General features: G+C 33.4%; 1 protein-coding gene across 2 annotated transcripts in view; it reads left to right on the forward strand.

Annotated features, from left to right (window-relative positions):
• MTA3 (metastasis associated 1 family member 3) overlaps positions 1 to 25,770 on the forward strand; it is a 171,907-nt gene that overhangs the window by 25,083 nt on the left and 121,054 nt on the right. For both annotated transcript variants that reach the window (XM_031950410.1, XM_031950411.1), the window contains exon 4: positions 25,363 to 25,489. In XM_031950410.1, coding sequence (XP_031806270.1) covers positions 25,363 to 25,489 — 127 coding nt within the window. The remainder of the gene's footprint in view (positions 1 to 25,362; positions 25,490 to 25,770) is intronic.

A 25,770-nucleotide genomic window follows, 5' to 3' on the forward strand; every position in this document is an offset into this window, starting at 1 on the left:
TTTTACAGAATGGTAGGACCAATTCACAGCTTCAACAATAGTGCATTTCTGTGCCTATCCCTTTTCCTCCCAAAGCATTATGAATGGCTTTATTTCTGTCAACGAAAATAATAAATTGGGAAAGAGACCACTACAGGAACAAAATTTTCCTGGGTTTGGGAGAGGGGGAGGGGAAAGAAATTTCCTTCTCAGTGGTAAGAGAAAGGAGGACGGGATATGAAAGGGCAGGATGATAGGGATTGGAGGAAAATGATGACAAACTTAACTTTCTCAATTTAATTGAAACTACATTATGAGGATCTGGTAAAGAAGGGTATGCTTTCCTCATTTTCTTCAAGACAGGGAGTGAGTAGAAGCAAGGACTATTGGAAAGAGAGAAAGAGAATGGACAGCATAGCTCTATGGTCCTCAAACTTTTTAAATAGGGAGCCATTTCACTGTCCCTCAGACTGTTGGAGGGCCGGACTATAGTAAAAACAAAAACTTTGTTTTGTGGGCCTTTAAATAAAGAAACTTCATAGCCCTGGGTGAGGGGGATAAATGTCCTCAGCTGCTGCACCTGGCCCGCGGGCCATAGTTAGAGGACTCCTGATCTAGAATATTTATTCATATAATTGTTGATAGCTAAGATTTCTTCCTTTGAAAATTTGCTCTCCTGCATCTGGCCCCCAGGCCGTAGTTTGAGGACCCCTGGATACAGGAAGCAGTGATGGGAGAAAATGAGTGGGCTAAATCTGTTCGAACTGGGACTCTGTAGGAGGGGAGAGGGCTAGGAGCACCATACAGCCCAGTCCTAGAGTTGTGCATAGGGCTTTACAGGTTTGTCATTTCCTCTCCTCACCCCTAATGTTCTTAGCATGATGCTGGAAGTGGGAAGGTGGGCAGAAGAGAGGGTTGTTAAGGCAAAAACAGCACAGATAGAGCACTGGCTTCCCATTACTTTTCTAACATTGATGTGTCATCTTTGTTATAATTGATTGTTTTTTTTAAATTAGGGATAGACAAATAAATTGGTTTTATTTTTTAAAAAAACATGTTTTGTCTATTAAAAAATTTTTTTAACCAGTGATTGATGCCTACATTAGTAATTTTATTAACTTTTATTAGATAGTTTGATTAAAATAACAAATGAGGAAAGAGTATATTGCATCAGACTCTCCCCAAAACCTTTTTAATTTGTACTGCCCCCAAAGTGGAATACCCATCTGAAGCTAGTGGATTCTTCCTACTGTAGTACCAGTGGGGATGAATCTGTATGTTGATTGCAAATAGGTTGGTCTGTTTAGTACAGCAGTCAATAAGCCAAGCTGGAATTTTCAGAAAAGAAACTAGCCAGTGATTTCCAGTGCATATGGCATCTGCTATTTTGAAAACAGCAAGGGGGGGACTGTTGATTTTTGCCTAAAGGAATCCAACTCTTGACAGAGGAAAGTAGATCTTTTAAAGATAGATATAAGGCCTGAGATTAGTTAGAGAAGGATGTTCTATCTTTTGGTGATATATGTACCACAATATTGATTTTATTATTATTTTTGCTGAGGCAATTGGGGTTAAGTGACTTGCCCAGGGTCACACAGTTAGGACATGTTACATGTCTGAGGTCAAATTTGAACTCCGGTCTTCCTGACTTCAGGGCTGGTGCTCTATCCACTGCGCCACCTAGCTGCTCAATTTTTAGCATCTTTGCCAGCCTGATAGATATGGGATGATGCTTCAGGATTTTTTTTTTTTTAATTTAATAGCCTTTTATTTACAGGATATATGCATGGGTAACTTTACAGCATTAACGATTGCCAAACCTCTTGTTCCAATTTTTCACCTCTTACCCCCCCACCCCCTCCCCCAGATGGCAGATAACCAGTAGATGTTAAATATATTAAAATATAAATTAGATACACAATAAGTGTACATGACCAAACCGTTATTTTGCTGTACAAAAAGAATCAGACTCTGAAATATTGTACAATTAGCTTGTGAAGGAAATCAAAAATGCAGGTGGGCATAAATATAGGGATTGGGAATTCAATGTAATGGTTTTTAGTCATCTCCCAGAGTTCTTTTTCTGGGCATAGCTGGTTCAGTTCATTACTGCTCCATTCAAAATGATTTGGTTGAAGATTGTTAGATTTTAACTTTTCTGATTAATAGTAGCTTTGAACATTTTTTCAATTATTGATATATTAGATCTCCTTTATTTTAAAATAATATGAATTTGACAAAAATCAACAAATGTTGATATAAGAAGAATGTTTTTTTGTTTTTTTTTTATTTAATAGCCTTTTATTTACAGGATATATGCATGGGTAACTTTACAGCATTAACAATTGCCAAACCTCTTGTTCCAATATTTTACCTCTTACCTCCCCACCCCCTCCCCTAGATGGCAGGATGATCAGTAGATATTAAATATATTAAAATATAAATTAGATACACAATAAGTATACATGACCAAAACGTTATTTTCCTGTACAAAAAGAATCAGACTCTGAAATATTGTACAATTAGCTTGTGAAGGAAATAAAAAATGCAGGTGTGCATAAATATAGGGATTGGGAATTCAATGTAATGGTTTTTAGTCATCTCCCAGAGTTCTTTTTCTGGGCGTAGCTGGTTCAGTTCATTACTGCTCCATTGGAAATGATTTGGTTGATCTCGTTGCTGAGGATGGCCTGGTCCATCAGAACTGGTCATCATAAAGTATTGTTGTTGAAGTGATAGAAGAAGAATGGAAAATTTTTCTTATGAACTAGAAAATCATCAACAAACACAAATATTTCCATTTACACAAAAGCCAGAAAATGGAGATTTTTACATGAATGGCCTACATACTTGTTTCTTTGAATATGCATTAAATCTAGTTTTTATTACCAGTTGTCAGAAATTTATACTGTAATGGTTATGTCTCAAAATATATGTCCCTTCCTTTCTCTACAATTCATCACCTGTCTGCAAAGGAGTATGAAATATATTTCAACATAATCTTTAGGAGTTGTAATTGGTTATGCTACCGATTAGAATTCTTAAGCTTTTAAAAGTTTTCATTTAAAAGTTTGTGATGATTGTGTAAATTGTCCTTCTGATTCTGTTTACTTTATTCTAATGTATGAATTCATATAAATCTCAGGTTCATCTCAATCTAACATTTTATAATTTCTTATGGTGCAGTTGTATTCTGTTATACTCATGTCGTCATTTCTTCAGCCACTTTCTAAATGATGGGGGTCCACTTTTATTCCAAAGCTTTGTCATGATAAAAAAAAAGTGATATGTAAATACTTTCTACATGTTATTTTCCCATCTGTTTTTTTTTTCCTTTTTAGGATATATTCCTAGTTAGTGGTATCTTTTGGATCAAATATAATGCACAATTTAATTTTCAAATTGTTTTCATTAGAGGCTGTTTTAATTCACAGCTCTATAAGCAGTACCTCCTCCTCCCAAACAATTTGTTTTTTGCCAGTCTGTGGTATGTTCAACTGCAGTCTTTTAAATTTTCAATATTCTTATTAATGATTTGGAACATTTTTTCCATGTAGTTCTTTACTTATATTCTTCTTTTGAGAACTACTTATTCATTTCTTTTTGTCATTTATCTACTGGGGGAAATTGCCCATATTTATTGAAATGTTACAAAAAACTTTGGGCAATGATTCCTTTCTCACCTCCACCCCCACTGTTTTCCTTTAGTTGCATTAATGGAGTTTATTATTTGTTTCAATACCCAACTTCTAAAAAGATCATTCTCAGGAGGGCTTGGCTGAATTATGAGATTAATTTCTACCTGCCAAAGTACATATTTACTGGGTGGGCAGAACTGCACTTAAATGAGTTACCTAATTTTTGTTACATAAACAGAATCCAGTCTGGGCAGGGGAAGCCATTTCTGTCAGAACCTCCCTCTCCAGCTAGTGTTCTTCATGAGTTAGGTTGCCCATCTCTATTGGAGGGCATTGAAAGGCATTCTTTCCCTAGGGTAGGCTCACCCTGACTGGATTCTGTTTGAACAGAAATTAGCTCTACCAATTGAGTGGGATCCTGCTCGCTCAATTTACAAGTTTATGCCATAGGGGCTAGGAGCAAATCTCATCATTCAGCTAAGCCCTCTGGAGACTGATCTTTTTAGGAGTTGGGGTTTAAACAAAAATGAAAGGAAATGGGCAAGTTACAAATTAATAATTAGTTTTGGATATAGTATACTATGTTTCTCTCATGGGTGAAATATGTGTGTAAGTATATGTACATATAAATATATACCTGCATATACCCTCCCTGACATATTTATATATCTCATTTTGTATTTGAGTGCCTCACCGCTCTGTCAGGAGGTTAAGTAGCATGTATCATCATGAGCAAGTTCTATGCACATATTGCAGAATTTTATAGTACTGTCATTGTATAACATATTTTGGTTTCTGCTCACTTCATTTTGGCTCAGTCCATACAAATCTCACTTTTCTCTGAACTGTTCCATCTTTCTTTTCTTATAATACTAGTCTATCCCATTTACATACTTAGTCATCCATTCCCCAATTTCTGGATATCCCTCAATTTTTATTTTTTGAACACCCTTAGTTTTATTTGTTTAGGGCTAATTTCTCCTTTAGTCAACTTTCTAATGTCTTTTTAAAAAAATCTCTTCTTTGCAATTTTCCTATTCAGTGATATATATTTCTGCACTAATGTGTGTTTTCTTCCTTTCTTTGACCAGTTCAGATGAAAGCAAAGTTCAAATGTTATCCACTTTAAAACCTATCTTCTTGTTTGTTTAGGCTTCTGATGTTCAGCCTAGTTATATGAAATAAATTTCTGCATTTTTACTACCCCATACCTCAGTATATTCCTTTTCTTTTCTCTTTCCCTTTTTAAAAATCAAGGCATAACAACCACACCTAGATTCTTTGTTTAATTAGACTTTCTTTCTGTATGATGTTTAATGATGATAAAGGTTCAGAGTGGACACATGTAAACAGTTTATTCTTCTTTAGTATTTTCTTGTTCATTCTCGTTTACATTTTTATGTTTCTTTTGATTTCTGTATTTGCACTTCTAAGTTTTTAATGTAGCTCTGGCCTTTTCATCAGGAATGCTTTCATGTATTTTATTTTATTAAAGTTCTGTTATCCTTTTTTTCACTCCCCCAAGGGTAAGTTATTTTTGAATAAAGCACTATATATCCTTTGATTTCAAGAATATCATATTTCTAATTCTTCACATCTTTATTGTTGTGGCTGTTAAATTTTGTGTGATTCTGACTGTGGCTCCTCAAATTGTTTCTGTCAGCTTGCAATATTTTTTTCTTTTGGATTGGAAAGTTTGGATTTTGGCTGTGTTCCTGGGAGTTTTCATTTTGGATTTTCAGCAGGTTCTTTAGCAGGGTCAGTAGATTCTTTATGATTTTGCTCACAGGTTCTAAGTTTTCTTTTACATTTCTTGAAATATGTTGTGGAAGCTTTTTTATTGGTTTTGCTTTCAGATATTCAAATGATTCTTAACCTCCCTCCTTTCCCCCATCTTGATCTTTTTCCAGATCACTTGTTTTTGCTTTGAGATATTTTATGTTTTCTCCTAATTTTAAAATCTTTTTTTCTTTCTTGTTTCATGGAGTCATTATCTTTGTGGCCCATTCTAATTTCCTGAGATTTGTTATGTGGTGAATCAGGCTTTGTATCATCTTTTTCAAGCTATTGAATCCCTTTTAATTTTTGTCTGTATCTCTCAATTCTTTTTGTTTTTTTCCTTTAGATTTTTCATTTGTAAAAACTTTTTAAAAGTATATTACAATATCCAGAATTGTTGCTATTCTTGAAAATGACTGTGGGACATCAAAGAGGTGATGCCATGATGTACAAATGAAATGGATTTGAATTAGAGAGGGCTGAGCAAAGTTAGCTTTTCCTCTGGAACCATCTGGGTCCAGTGGCCAGATATATATCATAGACTATATGCCTAGAGATGGCCCTAGATGCAGAAGGAGACTTTGGCCTTTTTAAGCTGTCTTTAGTTGGTCTCAGTTTGACTAAGGCAACCATCCATTCAGTGACTAAGGCTAGGTATGAAAGAAATGAGGCAGAGAATGGCCTTAAAGGATTAAGTTTTACTACAAAGGACTGTTCCATCAAAATTTAACTCTTTTAAAGACTATAAATCTGGTTATACTTAACTATATTTCTCAGATTTCTTTTCTAATTTGGCAGTGTCTCCTTTTCCATCTCCTTACCTTACTATCTTTTCACTCACAGGATTATTTCAAAGAGAGTGTTATTTAAACTTTAGGACTCTATTTAAGAGCGAATTATTGCGATAAATACCATTACTCCAAGCTTACTTCCATATCTTCCCTCAAATAGAGATGCCATCTCTTTTCCTATACACTTATTTATTCCTATTTATTTATATATTCCTATTTCAAGGTCCCATTTCAATTTCCATCTTTCTTGTGAAATCTTCCTTGATGTTGCTAACCTTAGGTGATAACGTGGTGTACTTTTGTAATGTACTGCATGAAACATTATAGTTTGACTTATTCCCTGGTTTTCTGTATTGTAGTACGTGTGTGTGTGTGTGTGTGTGTGTGTGTGTGTGTGTGTGTTTTCCTTTGTTTCATGTCTGTATATCTTATTTTCTTGTAGACAGACGATTTTTTCTATCTTGAAGAAACCCCAACAAAACCTGTGTGTAGCATTATGCTAATTGTAAAGTGATAAACAAATTGTTGCCCTTCATTTATGCTGTTGATTGTATTTCATTCACCTACCTACAGAATTTTTAATTTATCAAATTAAATCAATTGCATGTCCCATGTATCAGCCATAAAATATCTTACTCAGTAATTTGGAACTATGCCCAAAGAGTGATAAAACTCTGCATCCTCTTCTGCAATACCACTCCTACATCTTTAGAGAGCAAGAACAAAAATATTTGTAGCAACACTTTTTGTGGCAGTGAAGAATCGGAAATTGAAGGAATACCCATTAATTGGGGAATGGCTAAAAATGTTGTGTTTGATGAAATACTGATACAAAATGAAGGGAACAGAGCCAGGAGATCATTGTGCACAGTAACAGCAATACTGTACAGTAACCAACTGTGAGTGACTTAGCTTTTCTGCAATGCAATGATCCAAAGGCAATTTTGAAGGACTTTATGATGAAAAATGCTATCCACCTCTTAAAAAAATTGTTTTTACATGTAATTAAGAAAAATTAAAAAAAATTTTAAAGCATGCTTATGGGGCAGCTAGATGGTGTAGTGGTTAAAATATCAACCTTGGAGACAGTAGGATCTGAATTCAAATGTGACCTCAAACACTTAACATTACTAGCTGTGTGACCCTGGACAAGTCACTTAAATCCAATGGCTTTGTTAACCCTCGCCCCCTCCCCCCCCAAAAAACATACTCAGATCTTGGCAAATAAAAACAAGAAGCAACTCATTATTAAATGAGCATCTACTCTATATGACAGTCACTATCCTATATTCTAGGGATACAAAGAAAAACAATATTCTCTATCCTTAAGGAACTCACAATTTAATGTAAAAATGTAACGAACGGATAGTTAAATGTAAAATACGTGAATCTTGAAGGTTATCTTGAAGGATTTTACTTTCTTTGAGTTACTTAGCTGTTAACTTCTTAGATGTTAACTATCATTTATTCATGCAGTTATCAGAATACATTTTTTAAAAATCACAACTTAAATGTTAATGCTCTTTTAAAACATAATTTTTGGAGAGATCATTAAGTGAAAATTCAAAGTGTTATATGTGAGAAAGATTATATTTTCTATCAGATGTTCTTAAGCTTTTTTTGTGTATGTATATAGTGAACCTTTTTTCCCACAATTTGTTGAAGCCTACTGACCCTATTTTAAATACTTTTTTAAAGTTATAATTGTAGGAAATGATAAATTTCAATTAGAGATTAATGAAAATAGTGTTATTTTTCCTCATTAAAATTTGTTCATGAATGGATTTCAGAGAAGAATTTAAATGAGGAAAAATTAGACTATTTCCATTAACTTCCCATTGAAATTTTAAAATATTTGTATGTTAAAGTTAAATTTCAGTAGACAGTTTTAAAAAAAGTCAAATGTAGAAGTTAGATTAAAATATATCATTTTGTGTGCCTAAATATGTTTTGGAAATTCTTCCATCATATGACAATATCCATAGATAAAAAGTTAACAGAATGAAAAGGCTAAGATTGCATCCATCTAATTATGTAACTATAGATTTTAAATTCCTTTCACATTAATTAGCAAGGAGAAGGGATTTAAGTAACATGAGAATAAACCTGAATATGAACTAAATCTGTATGTGAAACCAAATTTTATAAGTGAGAAGTCAATATATTTTATGATATTGGTTAATGTTTAAGTTAAATACACTGTTAAATTTGACTCTGTGAACCAGAAATGCACACACAATGTATATTTTTATACTGTTAAACATGAATGAAGAAAAGGAAAGAGTCAAGATATTTTGTAGAGAGGTAGTACTTTAGGTAGATCTGAAAGATGAGGGAGGCACAAACACACCACAGAAGCCTTGTTTTGCTGTGAATTCCTTTGTTCTGCTTTGTTAAAGGCTAAAAGTTTAAGGTAAGATTTTTAGCTTTTATTCAGTTTTAATCGATTGTTTCTATTAACAATTGGATTGGAAATTAGATTGAATTGAAATGTTCAAATCTTGACTCTAATACATATTTATTATGTGAGCTTTTCTAAGCCACTGACTTAATCGGTCTCAGTTTTTGCATCTGTAAAATGAGTGAGATTAATTTTTCTTTGCAGTTTTTTTTCAGCTATAAATCATAAGAAGGAAAAGCATTCATCAAGCACCCACACTAGGATTAACTAATTACTGCATCGCCAAACACAATGCCTTGATTAATATAGATATAAGGAGACAATCTTTTACTCAAGGATACTTAGATTCTAATAGGGGAAAAATATAGAGGAATAGTAGTGAGGGAGGGAGAAAGTAGAGGTTGCAGATAAAAAGGATAGGGCTGGTGAACTCTCTTGGTTCAGAATGGAATGAAAATGACTGAAATGGGTCATTGTAAGCCTGGGTTAGGGCAAGAAGTAAAAAGTTTATCACAGATTCTAGCACTCCAGGGGTTGAAAATTGATTTCATGGTGGAGAAAACTATACATTTTATTGTAATAATTTTAAAAATTCATTGGTGATCTGGGGCAAAACTATACAATTTATTGTAATAATTTAAAAAATTCATTGGTGATCTGATAATTTGGCAATTTTTGCAGTTAATTTATTGCTTTTGTTCAGGCTTGGGAAAAAAATTGATTTAGGGCAGGATTAGTAAAATTTAAAATGAAATATTGCAAAATCATTTTTTTTTTCCTTTTGGCATACTAGGTTGGATAAAAGTAAAAGAAAGGGAGATTGAAATGCTGGGATTTTAAGATAAACAGAGCTACATTGGCTTCAGAAGCTCTGTTCTGAAACTTGATTGTTGAAGGAGTTTCTGCATAGTTTTCATTGGTGATGGTCCTAGTGGGCATTGTTTGTAGTGCTTGACCTCTGTGCCAAAGAAAATGATTATATTTCTCTTGAGATTTCTTTGTATTAAATATTTTGTGTCTATATATAACCAAATTCTAATTTCTCACCCTAATCTTCACAGAAAACACTTCAAGAAATTTTAGGTAGCAAGCTGAAAGTTTAAAAATTCAAAAAGAATTTAGATAAATTTGATTGGATCTCTGTTAATCAGGTTGTGCTATTTTATGTGTGTGTCTATATGTGTATATATCTCTGAATTTTGAAGGATGGTGTTGGAGGCAAAATTGTAGGCTGTTACTATGATCAAGTTTTCTTTGTCTTTTCCCCTACTATACTACTTCCCTTTTTTCTATTTTGACTTTGAAGTTTTTATGTTGTAGTTGTCATTGGGTTTTCTTTTTTTCTGATAAAGTGCACAATAAGTTTCAGACAAAATTTTGAATTATAAAAAATTGGAAAAATTTTAATATTTGAATGTTCAGTTTTTAGGAATCTTAACATTTTGAAATGTCTGCACTTTATATATCCTTAAGCCATTTGATTTTTGCAATGTACACATTGATTTCATTTTATAATTTATATATAGTAATTATCTAAATTGTAAAGTGCTCTTTTTTGACAATTCTTTTTCCCAGTTTCTGCTTTTGGATAAGATTAGTTTCATCTTTCCCATGTTCTTTTGAAAAAGTAATAATTATTGGAATTATAGAACTAAGCCATGTAAGTAGGTCTAAATGAGAACTGCCCTTCATTTTAAATTGTAAACTAATTTAAATTCAAAGTGGAACTTGCAATGTTCTCTTGTTCAGTTTTTTTGGGGTCTCTGTGAGCAGCCTTCATTTCAGTTCAGTAATCACCACAAGTGCAGCCAGGTGTTAAAGTCCATATTCTTTAGGTGTAGCTTTCTTAGAGGTTTATCTCTCTCCTTGGTTCCAAGAGCTTGAGCTCCTGCCGCCAGTCCTTTGTGTTCTCTGGCTCTGCCAACTTCTTGAGGTCCTCCTGAATGTGTCTTGGTTCTGTGGGGGAGACAGGAGGACTACTACCATGGTCTCTGTCTTCCAGTTCTATCTCTATCTTCCAGTTCTATCTCTGTCTTCCAGTTCTATCTCTCCCTGAATTTGTCCAAGCTTATATGCTCTTTTATCATAGGTGTGAATCTTGTGGAACTATATTAAGTACTAAGTACATGTATTGAAGTAGAGAATTTTTAACCACCATGCTAAACAACCATTATCAATTCCACTGAGTTAGCACCTTGTAAGAATCCTTGTTTCAGAGTTCTGGCTCATAACAGGAACTTTAACAAGATTTTAAAATGGGCAGGGAAGAGTCAATCTGTATAACTAAAATCTTGAGTAAGAACATGAACACTATTATCTTTTTAAAAGCTTTATTAAATAATTGAAAGAGAAGTTGTATTAGAAAACTTACAAGACTTAAACTTAATTTTTATTACAAACTTGTCAACAAAATCCAGTAATAAATAAATCAAAAGACTACACCTTAGGTTCAAGCAACCTTTGGTTATTTTTCTTCCTTTTTATTTTCTTTTGTGTTTAGCCAGTTTTTGTTGTTGTTGTTTCTTATCTATAGCTCTTTATATAGATTTTTTTTATATTTCCTTTTTTGTTTAAGCACTACAGTATTCCATTATATTGCTGCACTATAATATATTCACCTTCAATTGTTGGGCACAGGTTGCTTATAGCTTATTATTGCTACCTTTTTTTCCTAGTAGAGCAGCTAAGAATATTATTATAAAATAGATAATTTTATTTTTTTTTTGTAATGATTTTTGGGATAGAGCTCTAGTGGTAGATTTTTAGAATTGATAAATATCAATCTTACACCATTATCACATTAACTATCCCAAATGTTTCACCAGTTTGTGGTCCCACTAACAATGTATATAGAGTGAAGAAAGAAAGTTTTAGGAAGACTTATGTGTACTTAAGAAAGATACTGTCTATGAGTGTTAGTACAGGATTAACAAAGATTTTTAGTACTGGGTTTTGGAGGATAAATACACATATAAAGTACTTTGTAATTTGGAAGACTTATGAACATAAATTGGCATAACTTAAGACTATGACTTTAAAAGATGGTAATAATGACAATTGAAATTTGCTACCATTTGTGGTTTGGGAGGAGGATTTATCAAGTATCAGATAAGGGGGCATGTGATATAGGTAGGAATTTCATAGGAAGGAATTTCCGTAGGAAGGAAATTTAGAGGATTTGTAATGTAATTAATGTTTTTAAAAAACCAAAATTATCATTTGGAACTTTTTTGATACAAACAGTATATTATAGGAAAATATAAGCAAAACTGTCTAATAATGGATTGCAATAGGTAGTTGATATCATTTTAGACTTTTGTAGTCATTTAGTTGTTAACATAAAGGATGTGTTTGCTTTTCCTTAGATTATACAATTACTGGCACTGTCCATTTTATTTTACTTTTTTTTTTTTTTTAAGTATTATAGTTGAAGTCTTTATTGTTTTGACTCTTTTTTTTTATTTGGTATCGTTTCATAAAATTCTTTCCAGCTTTTTCTGAATTCTTCAGATAGTATACATAGTAATACATTTTACTTAACATCAAAACAAGAGGGAAAGAAGAGAGGAGGTAAAGGAAAATAAAGAGAGAAGATCTAGCAAAGGAGAGATTAGTCCTAAGAAAACCATATAATTTTTGGCAGCTGTTTTTGCAATGGCAAAGAATTGGAAAGTGAAGAAGTGCCTATTGAGAATTAGATAAACCAGTTGTGAGATATAAATGTGATGAAATCCTGTTGTGTTGTAAGAAATGATGAAGAGTATTTCAGAGAAACCTGAGAACAGTTGTATGAACTGATCCATAGTAGAGTGAGTAGAACCAGGAGAACAATTTCTATAGTGACAACAATTTAATCAAAACAAATAGCTTTGCAATTCCAATAGACTTCCCCAATAGTACCATCTACAATAAATGTGAGAATTTATTTTGCTTGACTATACATGTTTATAACAAAGAGTTTTGTCTTTATTTTTATTAATTGAGGATTATTAATAAGAGAAAGAAGGCCTTGACTTTCACCTTTTTAAGGAGTTTGGAAGTAGGTGATGAACTAGTCATTCTTTGAGATGCAGGGAATGAAATGAAAGGAAAATTGATATGCTGTTTTCCTGAAGTTAAAGGAGGAGAAAGTATCAGTAGTTTCAAATGCTACAGAAAAGTCAAATCTGTTGAGAAATGGTAAAAATTGGGGTGTTTTCAAAGTGAAGTTTCAAGAGGAAGGGAAAAAAGGGAAGAAAAACAGATTTAATAAGTACCCTCTATGTGCCAGACACTGTGCTAAGCAGTGATGAAGCAAAGACAACTTCTTCAAGGAATTTAGCAGTGATGGGAAGGAGAGAGATGAGCTGATAACTGATTGGAGTAAAAGAGTCAAGGGAAGACTTGTAGGATTGGAGAGATCCAATATTTATATTTATAGACTGATAGATTCCAGGATCTGTATTCAAATTTGGCCTTAGAGATTTATTAGCGATGTAACCCTGGCTAAGACACTTAACCCCATTTACTGGAAAAGGAAATGGCAAATCACTCCAGTATCTTTGCTAAGGAAATTGCAATAGGGTCACAAAGATTCAAACAGGACTGAAAAATGAACAACAATAGAAGGATCTTGGGTGAGAGATTAAAGGTGGCTGAGAAGTATTTAGATGAAGAGCACAGTGTAGAATGATCCCAGAAAACTCAGGATGATGAAACATGCTACCTAATGGGTTCATTGAAACTTAAGAAGTATTTTATTTTTGGGCACTGCCAATGCAGCAATTTGTTTTGCTTGTCTGTATATTCTCCTCCTCTTCTTCCTCCTCTTTTTTTGTTGTTAGTTGTCTGTATATTTGTACCAGGTTTTGTTCAGCCTTTAATGAGGGGCATGGAGGTAGGATGGGAGAAGGTGCATCTTCCTTTGAAATAATAACTAATAGTTATTATTTTAAAAAGAACATAGGTAGAAGGTTTGGCGTTAATAAATGGAAGGGAGAATAAGATTAAATAGGCTTTATTTTGCATAGTGCATTTGAGGCATTTATGGAGTTTAGCTTGTATGGTCTGAATGTTCCACAAAGTAGAGAATAGTCATTTAAGTATTGGGAATGGCAAATGGTTGGGGGATTGAAAAAATAGTAATAGCCAAAATTAAAATAGTGCTTTAATATTTACAGAGTGCCTTACCTAATATTATTTCATTTGATCTTCACGGCAAACTTTTGAGATAGATAGATGGAGAGGAAGAGAAAGAGTTAGCATCTGTCATTTTCTTGGTATACGGAACTCCCAGAAAAGGAAACTCCCTCTATCTATATATGCCACCATCTTTTCTACAATTTTACAGTTAACTATAAGGTTACATAGCCAGTGTGTTTCAGAGTCACAATTTTAACCCTGGTCTTCCTGGTATAACTTCATTAAATGTGCCCTGCTCCTTTTCTCCTCCTTTTCATTCTATTCCTTCTCCATAAAACAATTCTGTCTATATGAGAAATTTGCATCTACAGTTTTGTTTGATATGAACTTAATGGAGCAACATACTCTTCCAGAATAAGCAAATCACTTAAAACATGATCACATTATCATGCTGCTAATTCAGGCTTATATATTCCATATTTTCCTAACTTTCCTTAGCTTCCTTTCCTCTGTGATTGGATGACTAGAAATTATGGCACTAAACTCCTCCTAAATCTTTCCTTTATAGCTAGAGTTTGAATTTTACACATTTCACTTTTCTATCTGAAGCTGTGCTTGGTTTGAGCTACATGGACTAACGTGCCTCTGTATCAGGGACCCTTTGATAGTCCCTTCCATTTTTCAAGCTACCTTTTGTGGGTTGTCTTCCTTCATTAGATTGCAAACTCCTTGAGGGCAGAGATTTTTTCTTATTTGTGTCTCCAAAGCTATTAGGTGCCTAGAATGTAGTAGGGGCTTAAAATTGCATATTAAAACAAATTGGATTCTCCGACATTGGCACATTCATTAACTCTAAATGTGCACTACTATTTGTTTTTTTTTTTTTTTTAATAGCCTTTTATTTACAGGTTATATGCATGGGTAACTTACAGCATTAACAATTGCCAAACCTCTTGTTCCAATTTTTCACCTCTTACCCCCCACCCCCTCCCCTAGATGGCAGTATGACCAGTAGATGTTAAATATATTAAAATATAAATTAGATACACAATAAGTATACATGACCAAAACGTTATTTTGCTGTACAAAAAGAATCAGACTCTGAAATATTGTACAATTAGCTTGTGAAGGAAATCAAAAATGCAAGTGGGCAAAAATATAGGGATTGGGAATTCAATGTAATGGTTTTTAGTCATCTCCCAGAGTTCTTTTTCTGGGCATATCTGGTTCAGTTCATTACTGCTCCATTGGAAATGCTTTGGTTGATCTCGTTGCTGAGGATGGCCTGGTCCATCAGAACTGGTCATCATATAGTATTGTTGTTGAAGTATATAATGATCTCCTGGTCCTGCTCATTTCACTCAGCATCAGTTCGTGTAAGTCTCTCCAGGCCTTTCTGAAATCATCCTGTTGGTCATTTCTTACAGAACAGTAATATTCCATAATAATCATATACCACAATTTATTCAGCCATTCTCCAACTGATGGACATCCATTCAGTTTCCAGTTTTTAGCCACTACAAAAAGGGCTGCCACAAACATTCGGTGCACTACTATTTGATTGCTTACTGACTATGCCTTCTCCAACTTTAAAGGTTGGTAAAGAGAAGTGGCTATGAGGTAGAAATTTTTAAATTTCCATATTTCTCTTATTAGCAGAGTGGAATATTTTAAATATATTATTTTTGTAGCTTGCATTTTTTCTTTTTCAGAACTGCTTTTTAATATCCTTTGATCTTTAGTCTATCAGCAAATGATCCTTATTTTTATACATTTAAGACATTCTGTCACATCTCTATTTGTATGTATCTTTGATGCTAGACTTTTATTAGAGGAGTTTGATTCACATTTTCTCCCAGTTAGCTTTCTATTCTAATTTTAACTGCATTGATTTTGTTCATACAAAAACTTTACAGTTTTATATAATCAAGTTTCTATTTTATTTCCTGTGATCCTCTATATCCATTGTTAGATCAAGAATGCATTCTATATCTATAGTTGTGAATCTTACTTTATTCAATGTTCCTTAATTTGTTTATGGCATGAGTTTTAAAATTTTAAGTATTGTGTTCAATTGGAGCTTATCATTGTATGAGTAATTCAAGATGCTGCATTTAACCTAATTTCTATAAATATTCTTTCCTGCTTTCCTTGCAGTTCTTATTTATACTACTTAAAAAGTTACATATATATGATTTTGGGAGTTTTGAAAAGATAAGATTTTAGTTTTTCTTTATGCTTAAGGTTCTAACACATTTAAATTAAAACAAATAAATTTTAACTATTCTTTTGCTGATTGTATATATATTTAGCTTCATAGTCAAATATGTTATTTGTAGTGGTTGCATCCTGAGTATTTGGATGGAGCTGTAATCCTTGCTACACTGAACAAAGAAAACTGATTTTTTATTTATTGCTTGAAATCATTATTTTTTGGGTATGTTGCAGTTGATTTGCTTTAATGTACCTGCAAACCTATCAAATTTTTTGAGTGGTAAAAAGCATAATTATTTTCATGCTTTTTGTTGGAAATAATAGTTCCTGGACATGAAGAACTTATTCCTTCTAGGGAAGAAGCAATTTGAAACTTTTTTAGTGCTGTATTTCTCTTTTGAGTAGTAGTTCATTAAAAAGAACAATGTTTTTTTTTTCTTTTAGTCAAGTAGCTCATTTCTATGAGAATTTCTAAATCAATTTCATAGCTTCATTTTCAGATTAGTTATAAAGTTTGAGATAGAATGAAATCTCAAATTAAGGCATTTATTACTCCTATACAATTTAAGTTATTTTAATTAATTAATTTAGCTTGATCAAACTTGCTTCTTTGTGAATTAGTGATATATTACCATGGGAAGCAATTCCTGAATGTGTATTCAATTAAACACATTGAATTTCTATACAAGCTCATTTGTATCGTGAATGAGAAGATTAATAGTTCTTTCTATCTTCCTCTATATCTATATAAAATGTATCTACTTTTATTAACCTCTGATTCCACCTTCTTTGTGAAGTCTTCAATACAACTTAAGATCTTATACAACTCATATACAGAATCATATAGTATTTCAGGATGGAAGAGACTTCATCAGGTATCACATATGTAAACTGAATACCCTCTAAAACATACCTCCCAAAATGGTTTTCTAGCTTTTGTGTCAAGACTTCTGGTAAGAAGTCTATTTTATTTTCTGCTAGTGATGATTTAGGAAAATTTAGCTTACCTCAGGTTTAAAACTTTCCTCTTCCCATCTCCATGTATTGTGCCTAATTCTATCCTTTCTGTACTGTATAGACAGAACAAATCTGATTTCTTTTCTGCTTTGTACAACCCTTCAGTTATTTGAAGGCATACATCATGTCCATCTGAACCCTTTCTTTTTTAGGCTGAAGAATTCCCAGTTTCTTCAATCTTTACCTATCATGGCCTATCAGTCCTCCTATGTTAAACCGCAAGCTTATCCTTTCTAAGGTATCATGCCAAGAAATGAGCAAATATTACAAATGTTATCTGACCAAGGCAAGTACAGTGGAACTTATTTTTTGAAGCTAAGGACTCTATTAGTGCCAAGATCATGTTATATTTCTTGGCAAGCATACTAGTTTGACTTGTTAAATTTAATGTGCACTAAAACTCCTGTGTCTTTTTCAGACAAATTATTGTCTAACCATGTCTCATCCTGTCTTGTACTGGTAAAATTTATTTTTGATACCTTATTTTATAGGACTTTATCTTTATTCCTATTAAAGTTGGTCTCAGTAGAATCAGTCCGATGTTCTATGTTGCCAAGATCTTTTTGTATCCTGACTCCTTTATCCACTATGCTAGCTAACCCTCAGGTTGGTAGGATTTGGAATTAGAAATTTTGTTACTAGAGGTCTAACGATTAGACGTTTATCCCTAAGAAGTCAAAGACAGAGAAAAGTTCGATATATATGAAATTTTTCTTGTTGTAGTACTTTCAGTCACAAAAGTCCTGTGATTTCAGATTAGTACTATTGCTACTACACTAGAATATCTTCAAGTCTTGTGATACCTTTCCCATTCCTCAAGACCTTTCACCTTTATTGAGAGTTCTTCAACCAATATGTCACCTTTTCTTTAAGTAATTGGGGATGATATTCATCTAGGCTAGGTCAGTTGAACTCATCAAGGATAGCTAAATATACACTTATTTCCTTACTTATCTTGACTATCATTCCATCTTTGCCATGTTTTCTCCTGCCTTCCTCCTCGCGCCCCCCCCCCCCGAAGCGTACAATCCTTCTTTTTGCTAGAGAAAACAGAAGGTTAATAATACTTGAGCATTTTTGCTTTCTTTCAGTTACATCATCACCTCAACCACTTATATCTATCATCTTCCTCCTTTCCCTTTTTGGCATAAAAAAATCCCCATAAACTTTTTTCGTCAGCTTTTCTACCAAGTCATACCTCATTCTCAGTTTTAGAATTTCTGACAATAGTTATACAGTTTCATAAAAAATATTTTATTTATATCTGCCTTTGCTATTATCTTGTATACTTTTTTTTTAAAATATAAATCTCAAATTGGTCGGGGTGTTCCATTTGCATCAAGATCTGTCTAATATAATTCTTTTTTTTTCTTTCCTTTTGGAATTGTTTCTCTTAGAAACAGCATTGAGAATTTCCCACCTTGTCTGAGCTGATATTTTTTGTAGACTTGGATCCATGAAATTTTATCTATGGAGCTTAATTCTATGTCAATTTCTGTGATATTTAAGGAGATTATGTTTCTGAATATTGAAAACTACCTTTTTTTGTACTTTTCATAAAGGAGGACACAGAAGAGATACTCAATTGTTAAATTGAGTTCTTCTATTCTTTTATTAAAGCTTTTTATTTTGAAAACATATGCATAGATAATTTTCAACATTCATCCTTGAAAAACATTGTGTTCCAAATTTTTCTTCCTCCCTTTTTCCCACTCCTTCCCTTAGACAGCAAGTAATCCAATATATGTTGTTCCCCGTGTTCCAAAATTTCCCCCCTTCTCCCCATTCCCTCCTCTAGATGGCAAGTAATTTATATTAGACATCAGTAATTTTTCTGTACATATTTATACAATAATCTTGCTGCACAAGAAAAATCAGATCAAAAAGGAAAAAAAGAGAAAGAAAACAAAATTCAAGCAAACAACAACAAAAAAGTGAAAATGTTATGTTGTGATCCACACTCAGTTCTCATAATCCTCTCTCTGGGTGCAGGAGGCTCTCTTCATCATAAGACCATTGGCAATGGCCTGAATCACCTCATTGTTGAAGAGAGCCATGTTCAACAGAATTAATCATCATATAATCTTAATGTTGCTGTGTACAATGATCTCCTGATTCTATTCACTTCACTTAGCATCAGTTCATGTAAGTCTCTCCAGACCTCTCTGAAATCATTCTGCTGATCATTTCTTACAGAACAATAATATTCCATAATATTCATATACCATAACTTATTTAGCCATTCTCCAATTGAAGGGCATCCATTCAGTTTCCAGTTCCTTGCCACTCCAAACATTTTTGCACATATAGATCCCTTTCCCTCCTTTATGATCTCTTTGGGATACAAACCCACTAGAAACATGGCTAGGTCAAAGGGTATGCACAGTTTGATAACTTTTTGGGCATACTTTAAAATTTTTCTTAACAATGGTTGGTTCAGTTCACAACTCCACCAACAATGTATCAGTGTTCCAGTTTTCCCACATTCCCTCTAACATTCATCATTATCTTTTCCTGTCATTTTAGCCAGTCTGAGAGGTGTGTCACTTCTGTTTTTAATGCATTACATATACAATATATTTACAATACATTTTATAACAAACATGCATGTCTGATTTTACAAACTTCTATCATACATCTATCTTACTAAATCTACATACATTCTTTATAAAGACTAAAAAAGAATTCAGTGTTGCTCATTTAGAAAGGACTTTCTTAAATCTTAGGACATTTGGAATTATAGAATTTGGGAGGCACTTTATGGATCATTAGTCCAAATGTTCTCAGTATATAACTGAAGAAAATGAGGTGGAAGGTGGTAAATAACTTGACTCAAGTTACACACTTAGCTTGTAGAATATATCATATTAGAAACCAGATTTTTTGAATATTAGTCTTCTGTTTTTATGAGATCGTACTCTTCTAGGAAAATAGAATTACTACAAAATTTTTTAGAGAGAATTTTTTTAAAGTATCAATGCAGGCAGAAAATACTTTCTTTTTCCTTATAATGTTAATTTTCAGCAAGTTTGTATAAGTGTGAGAAAAATCTTAAAGTTTTTTAAAATAGCCAATCAAGCATAATTTCCCAGGGTACTCTTCCAGTCACTCATGACTGAAGAGATGTTGAAGCTTGAAAAGATATATAAAAAACAAATTCAAAATAATTTTGAGGGGAAAATACTAGTATCTAAGGATATTGGATAGAATAATGTGGTGCTTGAGCTGAATTTTGTAGGACACTAAGGTTTGTTGGACCTGGAGGTGATTTTAAAAGAAGTTCATTGTAGTAGTCATTGCACTCTCATAAAAATAAGAGAGTGTCATGTATTAAAATCATATTTTAATCATGGCTTTCAGGTAGTCAATTATTTTTAAATTTTCTCTTCTGGATCTATTTTTATATTTATTTATATTTCACATTTTCTTTCAGTTTTTCATTTGCTGAATCACACAATCCTTAGTTTCCATTTGCCCTGTTTTAGTTTTTAATGTGCGACTTTCTTCAGTTATCTTTTGTATCTCTTTGTCCTTTTGGTTTATTCTATTATTTAAGAAGTTGTTTTCTTCATACAATTTTTTCCTTCCTTTTCCAAACTGACTCTCTCAAGAATGTCTCATTTGTTTTCTCATTTTTTCTTCTACCTCTCTTATTTCCCTTTCTATCTTTTTTCTTTTGGTATTTCCTCTTTTTTTTTTTTTATTTTTTTTTTTATTTTTAAGGTGGAGCTCTATTCCTGGGATAAAAGTGCCACTGTCCCAAGCTTTCTGTGCAACTCTGAGCCTTGGCTTTGAACACAGGGGGCCCCTGTGTTTATAGGGGTTAGCTTTGCCTGTTCTGGAAACAGCTTAGTTTCCCAGACTTTGCTTTCTGAGCTGGAACTAAAAGCTGCCCCACTGATTTGCTCCTCTACTGAGTTAGAACTGAGGGATTTAGTTGCTGATTTGCTATGATTAAGACCCTCTAACTGACTTTCCCAGGATCTATCTGATGTGGGCTAAACATCCTTTTCACCCCAGTTAAGACTGAACTTAAAATTTTTTCAGACTGTCTTGAACTGGAGAATAGTTTCATTGCATCAGACTCTGTTCAGAGGTTTGCTTTCATGTGGTTTTAAAGGAAAACTGGGAGTTTGAGCAGCTTCATAGACTTTATTTCACCATCTTGGCTTTACCTCCAGAACTCTATTAAAAACATTTTAATCAGTTTTAGGAGAGTATAGAATTTGTGAAGGGGAATTATCTATCTCTCTGAAATGTAGATTGGAACAGTTTAGCATTTAAGACATTTAAATGCTAAATAGTGGAGTTTATAATTGATCTCAGAAGTAATAATGAATAAGATATAGTCAGACCTATTCTTTAGTCTGTTCAGGTTGACCTCACTGGAGAAAAGATTGGTGAGGAGAGATTTGAAATAAGGAGACAACTTTAGGAGTCTGTTACAGTAGTCCAGGAAGAGGAGTTCCTATTCTAGGCTCTTTGTGCTTTGAATAGAGAGAAGCCATGTTATGGAGGACAAGATTTGACAGCTGATTGTATGAGGGAGAAAAGTGAGAAGGCAAGGATAACACCAAGGTTGGGAACCTTATAACTTGTTTAATCAGAAGAATGGTGATACTCAATAGAGATAGAGGAGTTTGAAAGGGGCATGAATTTTGGATTCAGGATAATGAATTCTGTTTTTGACAAGATGAATTTGAGATGTCCTTGATCCATCTACTTTAGAATATCTAAGGAGCAGTAGGTGTCATGGCACTCTTAGGGGAGAGACTAGGATTGGATATAGGAATCATTTACATCTGGATAATTATATGTAAGAGGCTGGTAAAGTCACCAAGTAAGAGAATGTAAAGCAGTGATTTTGAAACCTTGTATACAGAAGCCTTTGTTAGTCTGGTGAAATCTATTGACATTTTAAAGATAATTGAAAGAAATTTTAGTTTTGAATTAGAGATTATTGAAATTTTATCCTTAATAAAATTTCCTTCTCTTATCCAAGTTCATGAATCCCATTGACCTCTACCCTTAAATCTATCCAAGGAGTTTTGGAGGTTTGTACACCCCAAGTTAAAAATTCTGGTCTAGAGGCATTTTGTTGGCCTTAAGGAAAGAATGTTTAGAGTTAACCAGCAAAGAATAAATTGATTGTTCTGCTGCAATGAGTTGCCCAGCTGAGAATTAGATAATGTAAATTTGTAATGAACTTGTTCTTCTGTGTTGCATGATATATCATAATTATTCTCTATTGTATAAATTTAATCATCATTCTTCAACTGGATGATGAGGATAGTGGGTATCTCTAAATTGTTATTTGACAAGATCTAATTCAATCCAATAAATATTTATTAACCACCTGCAATGTGCCAAGTATTGTGCTAAATTTGGGGATTACAGGCAATAAAAAAGACATCTCTGTCCTCGAGCTTACCTTTGGGAGACTACACACGAAAGTAGGAAAGAGGAGAGGAAACCAAGAGGTACCTAATTGAAACTAGGTAGAGCAGCAAATACAGAGTGAAGTGAACTAAAAGTCCAGTTCCTACCCTCTATCAAGGGAAGGTATTGGGAGCATTTTTGAACTCTTTCCTCTATTGGGGAGGAAGAGGTTCAGGGAGGTGTGATCAGTCAAGGTTTCAGTTAGAAACATGGCATGAGATGATTAATTTAACCAAGCAGGACAGCAGGTGTGGAATGGAGTCTTAAGTGTTGGCAGGGTAAAGGAACAAGGGATTTGGGGGATAAAGGTAGAGTTGAATTAGTTACCTATAAAGACAACACTGAAGGGAAGAATGGGAGACTAATACAAGAGTGAAAGGTTAAAGGACAGGGATAATTGAAATGACTGGAGGTTATGGTGAGAATTTATCAGTTTAGGAAGAATGAAGCAAAGAGTGATGTATAAGGATAGAGAAATGATTGGAAAGATGAATTTCAGCATTCTGGATTATGATGCTGGATTATGAGTGATAGTGAGATTAGAGGTTTTGATTGTCCATCCATCTAACTGAGGTGGTAGAGTCTGTTAATTCTGAAACTTAAGAAAAGAAGGGAGATTAAGGCAAGCTTTGGGATTTGGTGAATATTTGATCACCTAAACTTTAGAACTGTAAATGAACATCTATTTAGTACTGGCTTCTTTGCCTAATCTTACAATAGCAGGGATGACACAAAATCCAAGGATATTCTGCATGTAAAATCTTTTTTTTTTTTTTTAATACATGACCAAACCGTTATTTTGCTGTACAAAAAGAATCAGACTCTGAAATATTGTACAATTAGCTTGTGAAGGAAATCAAAAATGCAGGTGGGCATAAATATAGGGATTGGGAATTCAATGTAATGGTTTTTAGTCATCTCCCAGAGTTCTTTCTCTGGGCGTAGCTGGTTCAGTCCATTTGCATGTAAAATCTTTACTTTGTTCTATAGTCTTCCTAGTGTCTGAAATCCTTTTCCTAGAAATAGTTGAGTTGGGCAGCTGGGTGGCACAGTGTATAAAGCATTGGGCATAGAATCAGGAAGATTCAGAGTTACAAATTAGCTTCAAACACTTGTTGGCTGTGTGACTCTGGGCAAGTTACTTAAGCCTGTTTTCTTCAGTTCCTCATCTTTGAAATGAGGTGGAGAAGGAAATGGCAAATCGTTCTAATGTTTGCCTAAATGAAAAATAACAAAGTCAAGTCACTAAGAGGCTCAGTATTTCATATTTAACTTCTGGGATGAGTGGTAGTTTTGACTATGAAAGATAGGGATAATTTAACAATGGTACTCTGAAAGGAGGCTTCTAATTGGAGTCATTGTGTGTGCATTGGAACGAAAGGTTGTTACCTTACTGTAGTGGTAAGGTGGCAGAGTAGATGAAATTATGTTGAAAGAACAATCTCCCAGGACCAGTGATAGAGAAAGGAGGAAAAGATTCTAGGACAGAAGCCCTGGTGTTACTGGATAACCTTACATTCTTGAGTACTTAGTGGTAAATAGCATTGCTGTAGTGACATAGAGATTACCAGCATCTTCCAAACAAGGCAGTAGATTCTTGGCATTAGATTCTAATGCAAGGAGGTCTCCAAATATAGTTGAAAACTCCAGCTTCTTGGAGGGCTTAAGGAAGAAAAGATTTTGGGATAAGATATTTGTTAGTAGAGATTTTTACCTTCCTGAGTGGTTCTTGGGAATTTTTACAGTAACTATAAGCAAAATATTTCAAAGCAGCTAATTTCCTGTGTGGGTGGGTAGGGGAGGCCTGTTCAAACTCAGTCTTTGAGAAAGAAACAAGACTGAAAGTCAACTTTGACAATTTGCTTCCATTGTTAGTACTGTCTCTGACTTATTGTTTTTAGCCTTTCTCTAGCTCAGACAAATATGTTTACATATAGGTAGAACCAAAGGAATGAAGAAAATTATGAAATTAAGTTCTGGATAATGTTTCTTTTGGGTCTGTATCTCAAAGAGATCATAAAAGAGTAAAGCGGACCTACATATACAAAAATGTTTGTAGCGACCCTTTTTGTAGTGAGAAGGAACTAGAAACTGAGTGGATGGCTGTAAGTTGGGGGATGGCTGAATAAGTTATAGTATGTGAATATAATGGAATATTATTGTTCTGTAAGAAATGATGAGCTGGCTGATTTCAGAAAGGCCTGGAAAGACTTAGATGAACTGATGTTGAGTGAAGTGAGTAGGACCAAGAGAACATTATACATAGTGAAAAGATTATGTGAGGATCAGTTGTGATAGATTTGGCTCTTTTCAGCAATGAGGAGATTCAAGGCAATTCCAATAAACTTGGGATATAAAGTGCCACTCGCATCCAGAGACAAAATTGTGGAGACCGAATATGGATGAAAGCATAGTATTTTCATGTTTTTTGCTATTGTTGTTCATTTAGTTTATTTTTCCCCCCTTTTGATTTGATTTTTCTTGCACAGTATGATGAATATGGAAATATGTTTAAAAGAATTGCACAATTCAACCTATATTGGATTGCTTTCTGTCTGAGGGAGAAGGAGAAAAATTTGAAACATAAAGTTTTGTAAAGATGAATGTTGAAACTATCTTTGTATGTTTTTGAAAAAAATACTATTAAAAATAAAACAAAACAAAAAAATTAAGTGCTGTATACTTTTTTCACTTTATTTTTCTTGCCTTTTCCCTCCTTTTTAAAACAACATGGCTAATATATACATATAAATATAAAATGCTTCACATGTGTAATTTAAATGTAATTGCTTGTCTTCTCAATGGAAGGGCAAAAGGACTGTAGAAAAAGAATTTGGAACTCAAAATTTTAAGAAATAAATGTTAAAGTACAGTTATTAAAACAATCAAGTGTTGGAATATTTAAAAACATTCAAGCTGATAATGTTCAGATCATGTTTGTCATAGTCCCCCCTAATGGTATTTTTCTTTTACACTTTTGTAGAAGAGATTGAAGAAGAATCTGAAACTTCAATAGATGCTGATCTGACAGATAAACAGAAGCATCAGTTGAAACATAGAGAACTATTTTTGTCACGTCAATATGAATCTCTTCCTGCAACACATATCAGGTAAGAATTTTGAAAGTTATTTTGAGATTGTGTTTTCCAAGAAAATCATAGATTCCTAGAATTTTTAAGCAAAGAAGGTCTTTGAAAAGTCTTATTCTTTTATAATTGGATGCTTAAATTATTCATGGCAGATGGTTATTTTTTCAAGAACACCTCAGGAATAACCTTCATCTTTTAAATCCTGTTTTTGAACTTAGAAGTGCCCATTTTATTTGATATTTATTAAGTTACACAGTTGAACAAAAAAGATTTCTACATAAACCTATAGATTTTTATTACAT

The sequence above is a fragment of the Sarcophilus harrisii genome, chromosome 2 (assembly GCF_902635505.1).
Source record: "Sarcophilus harrisii chromosome 2, mSarHar1.11, whole genome shotgun sequence".
NCBI lineage: Eukaryota > Metazoa > Chordata > Mammalia > Dasyuromorphia > Dasyuridae > Sarcophilus > Sarcophilus harrisii.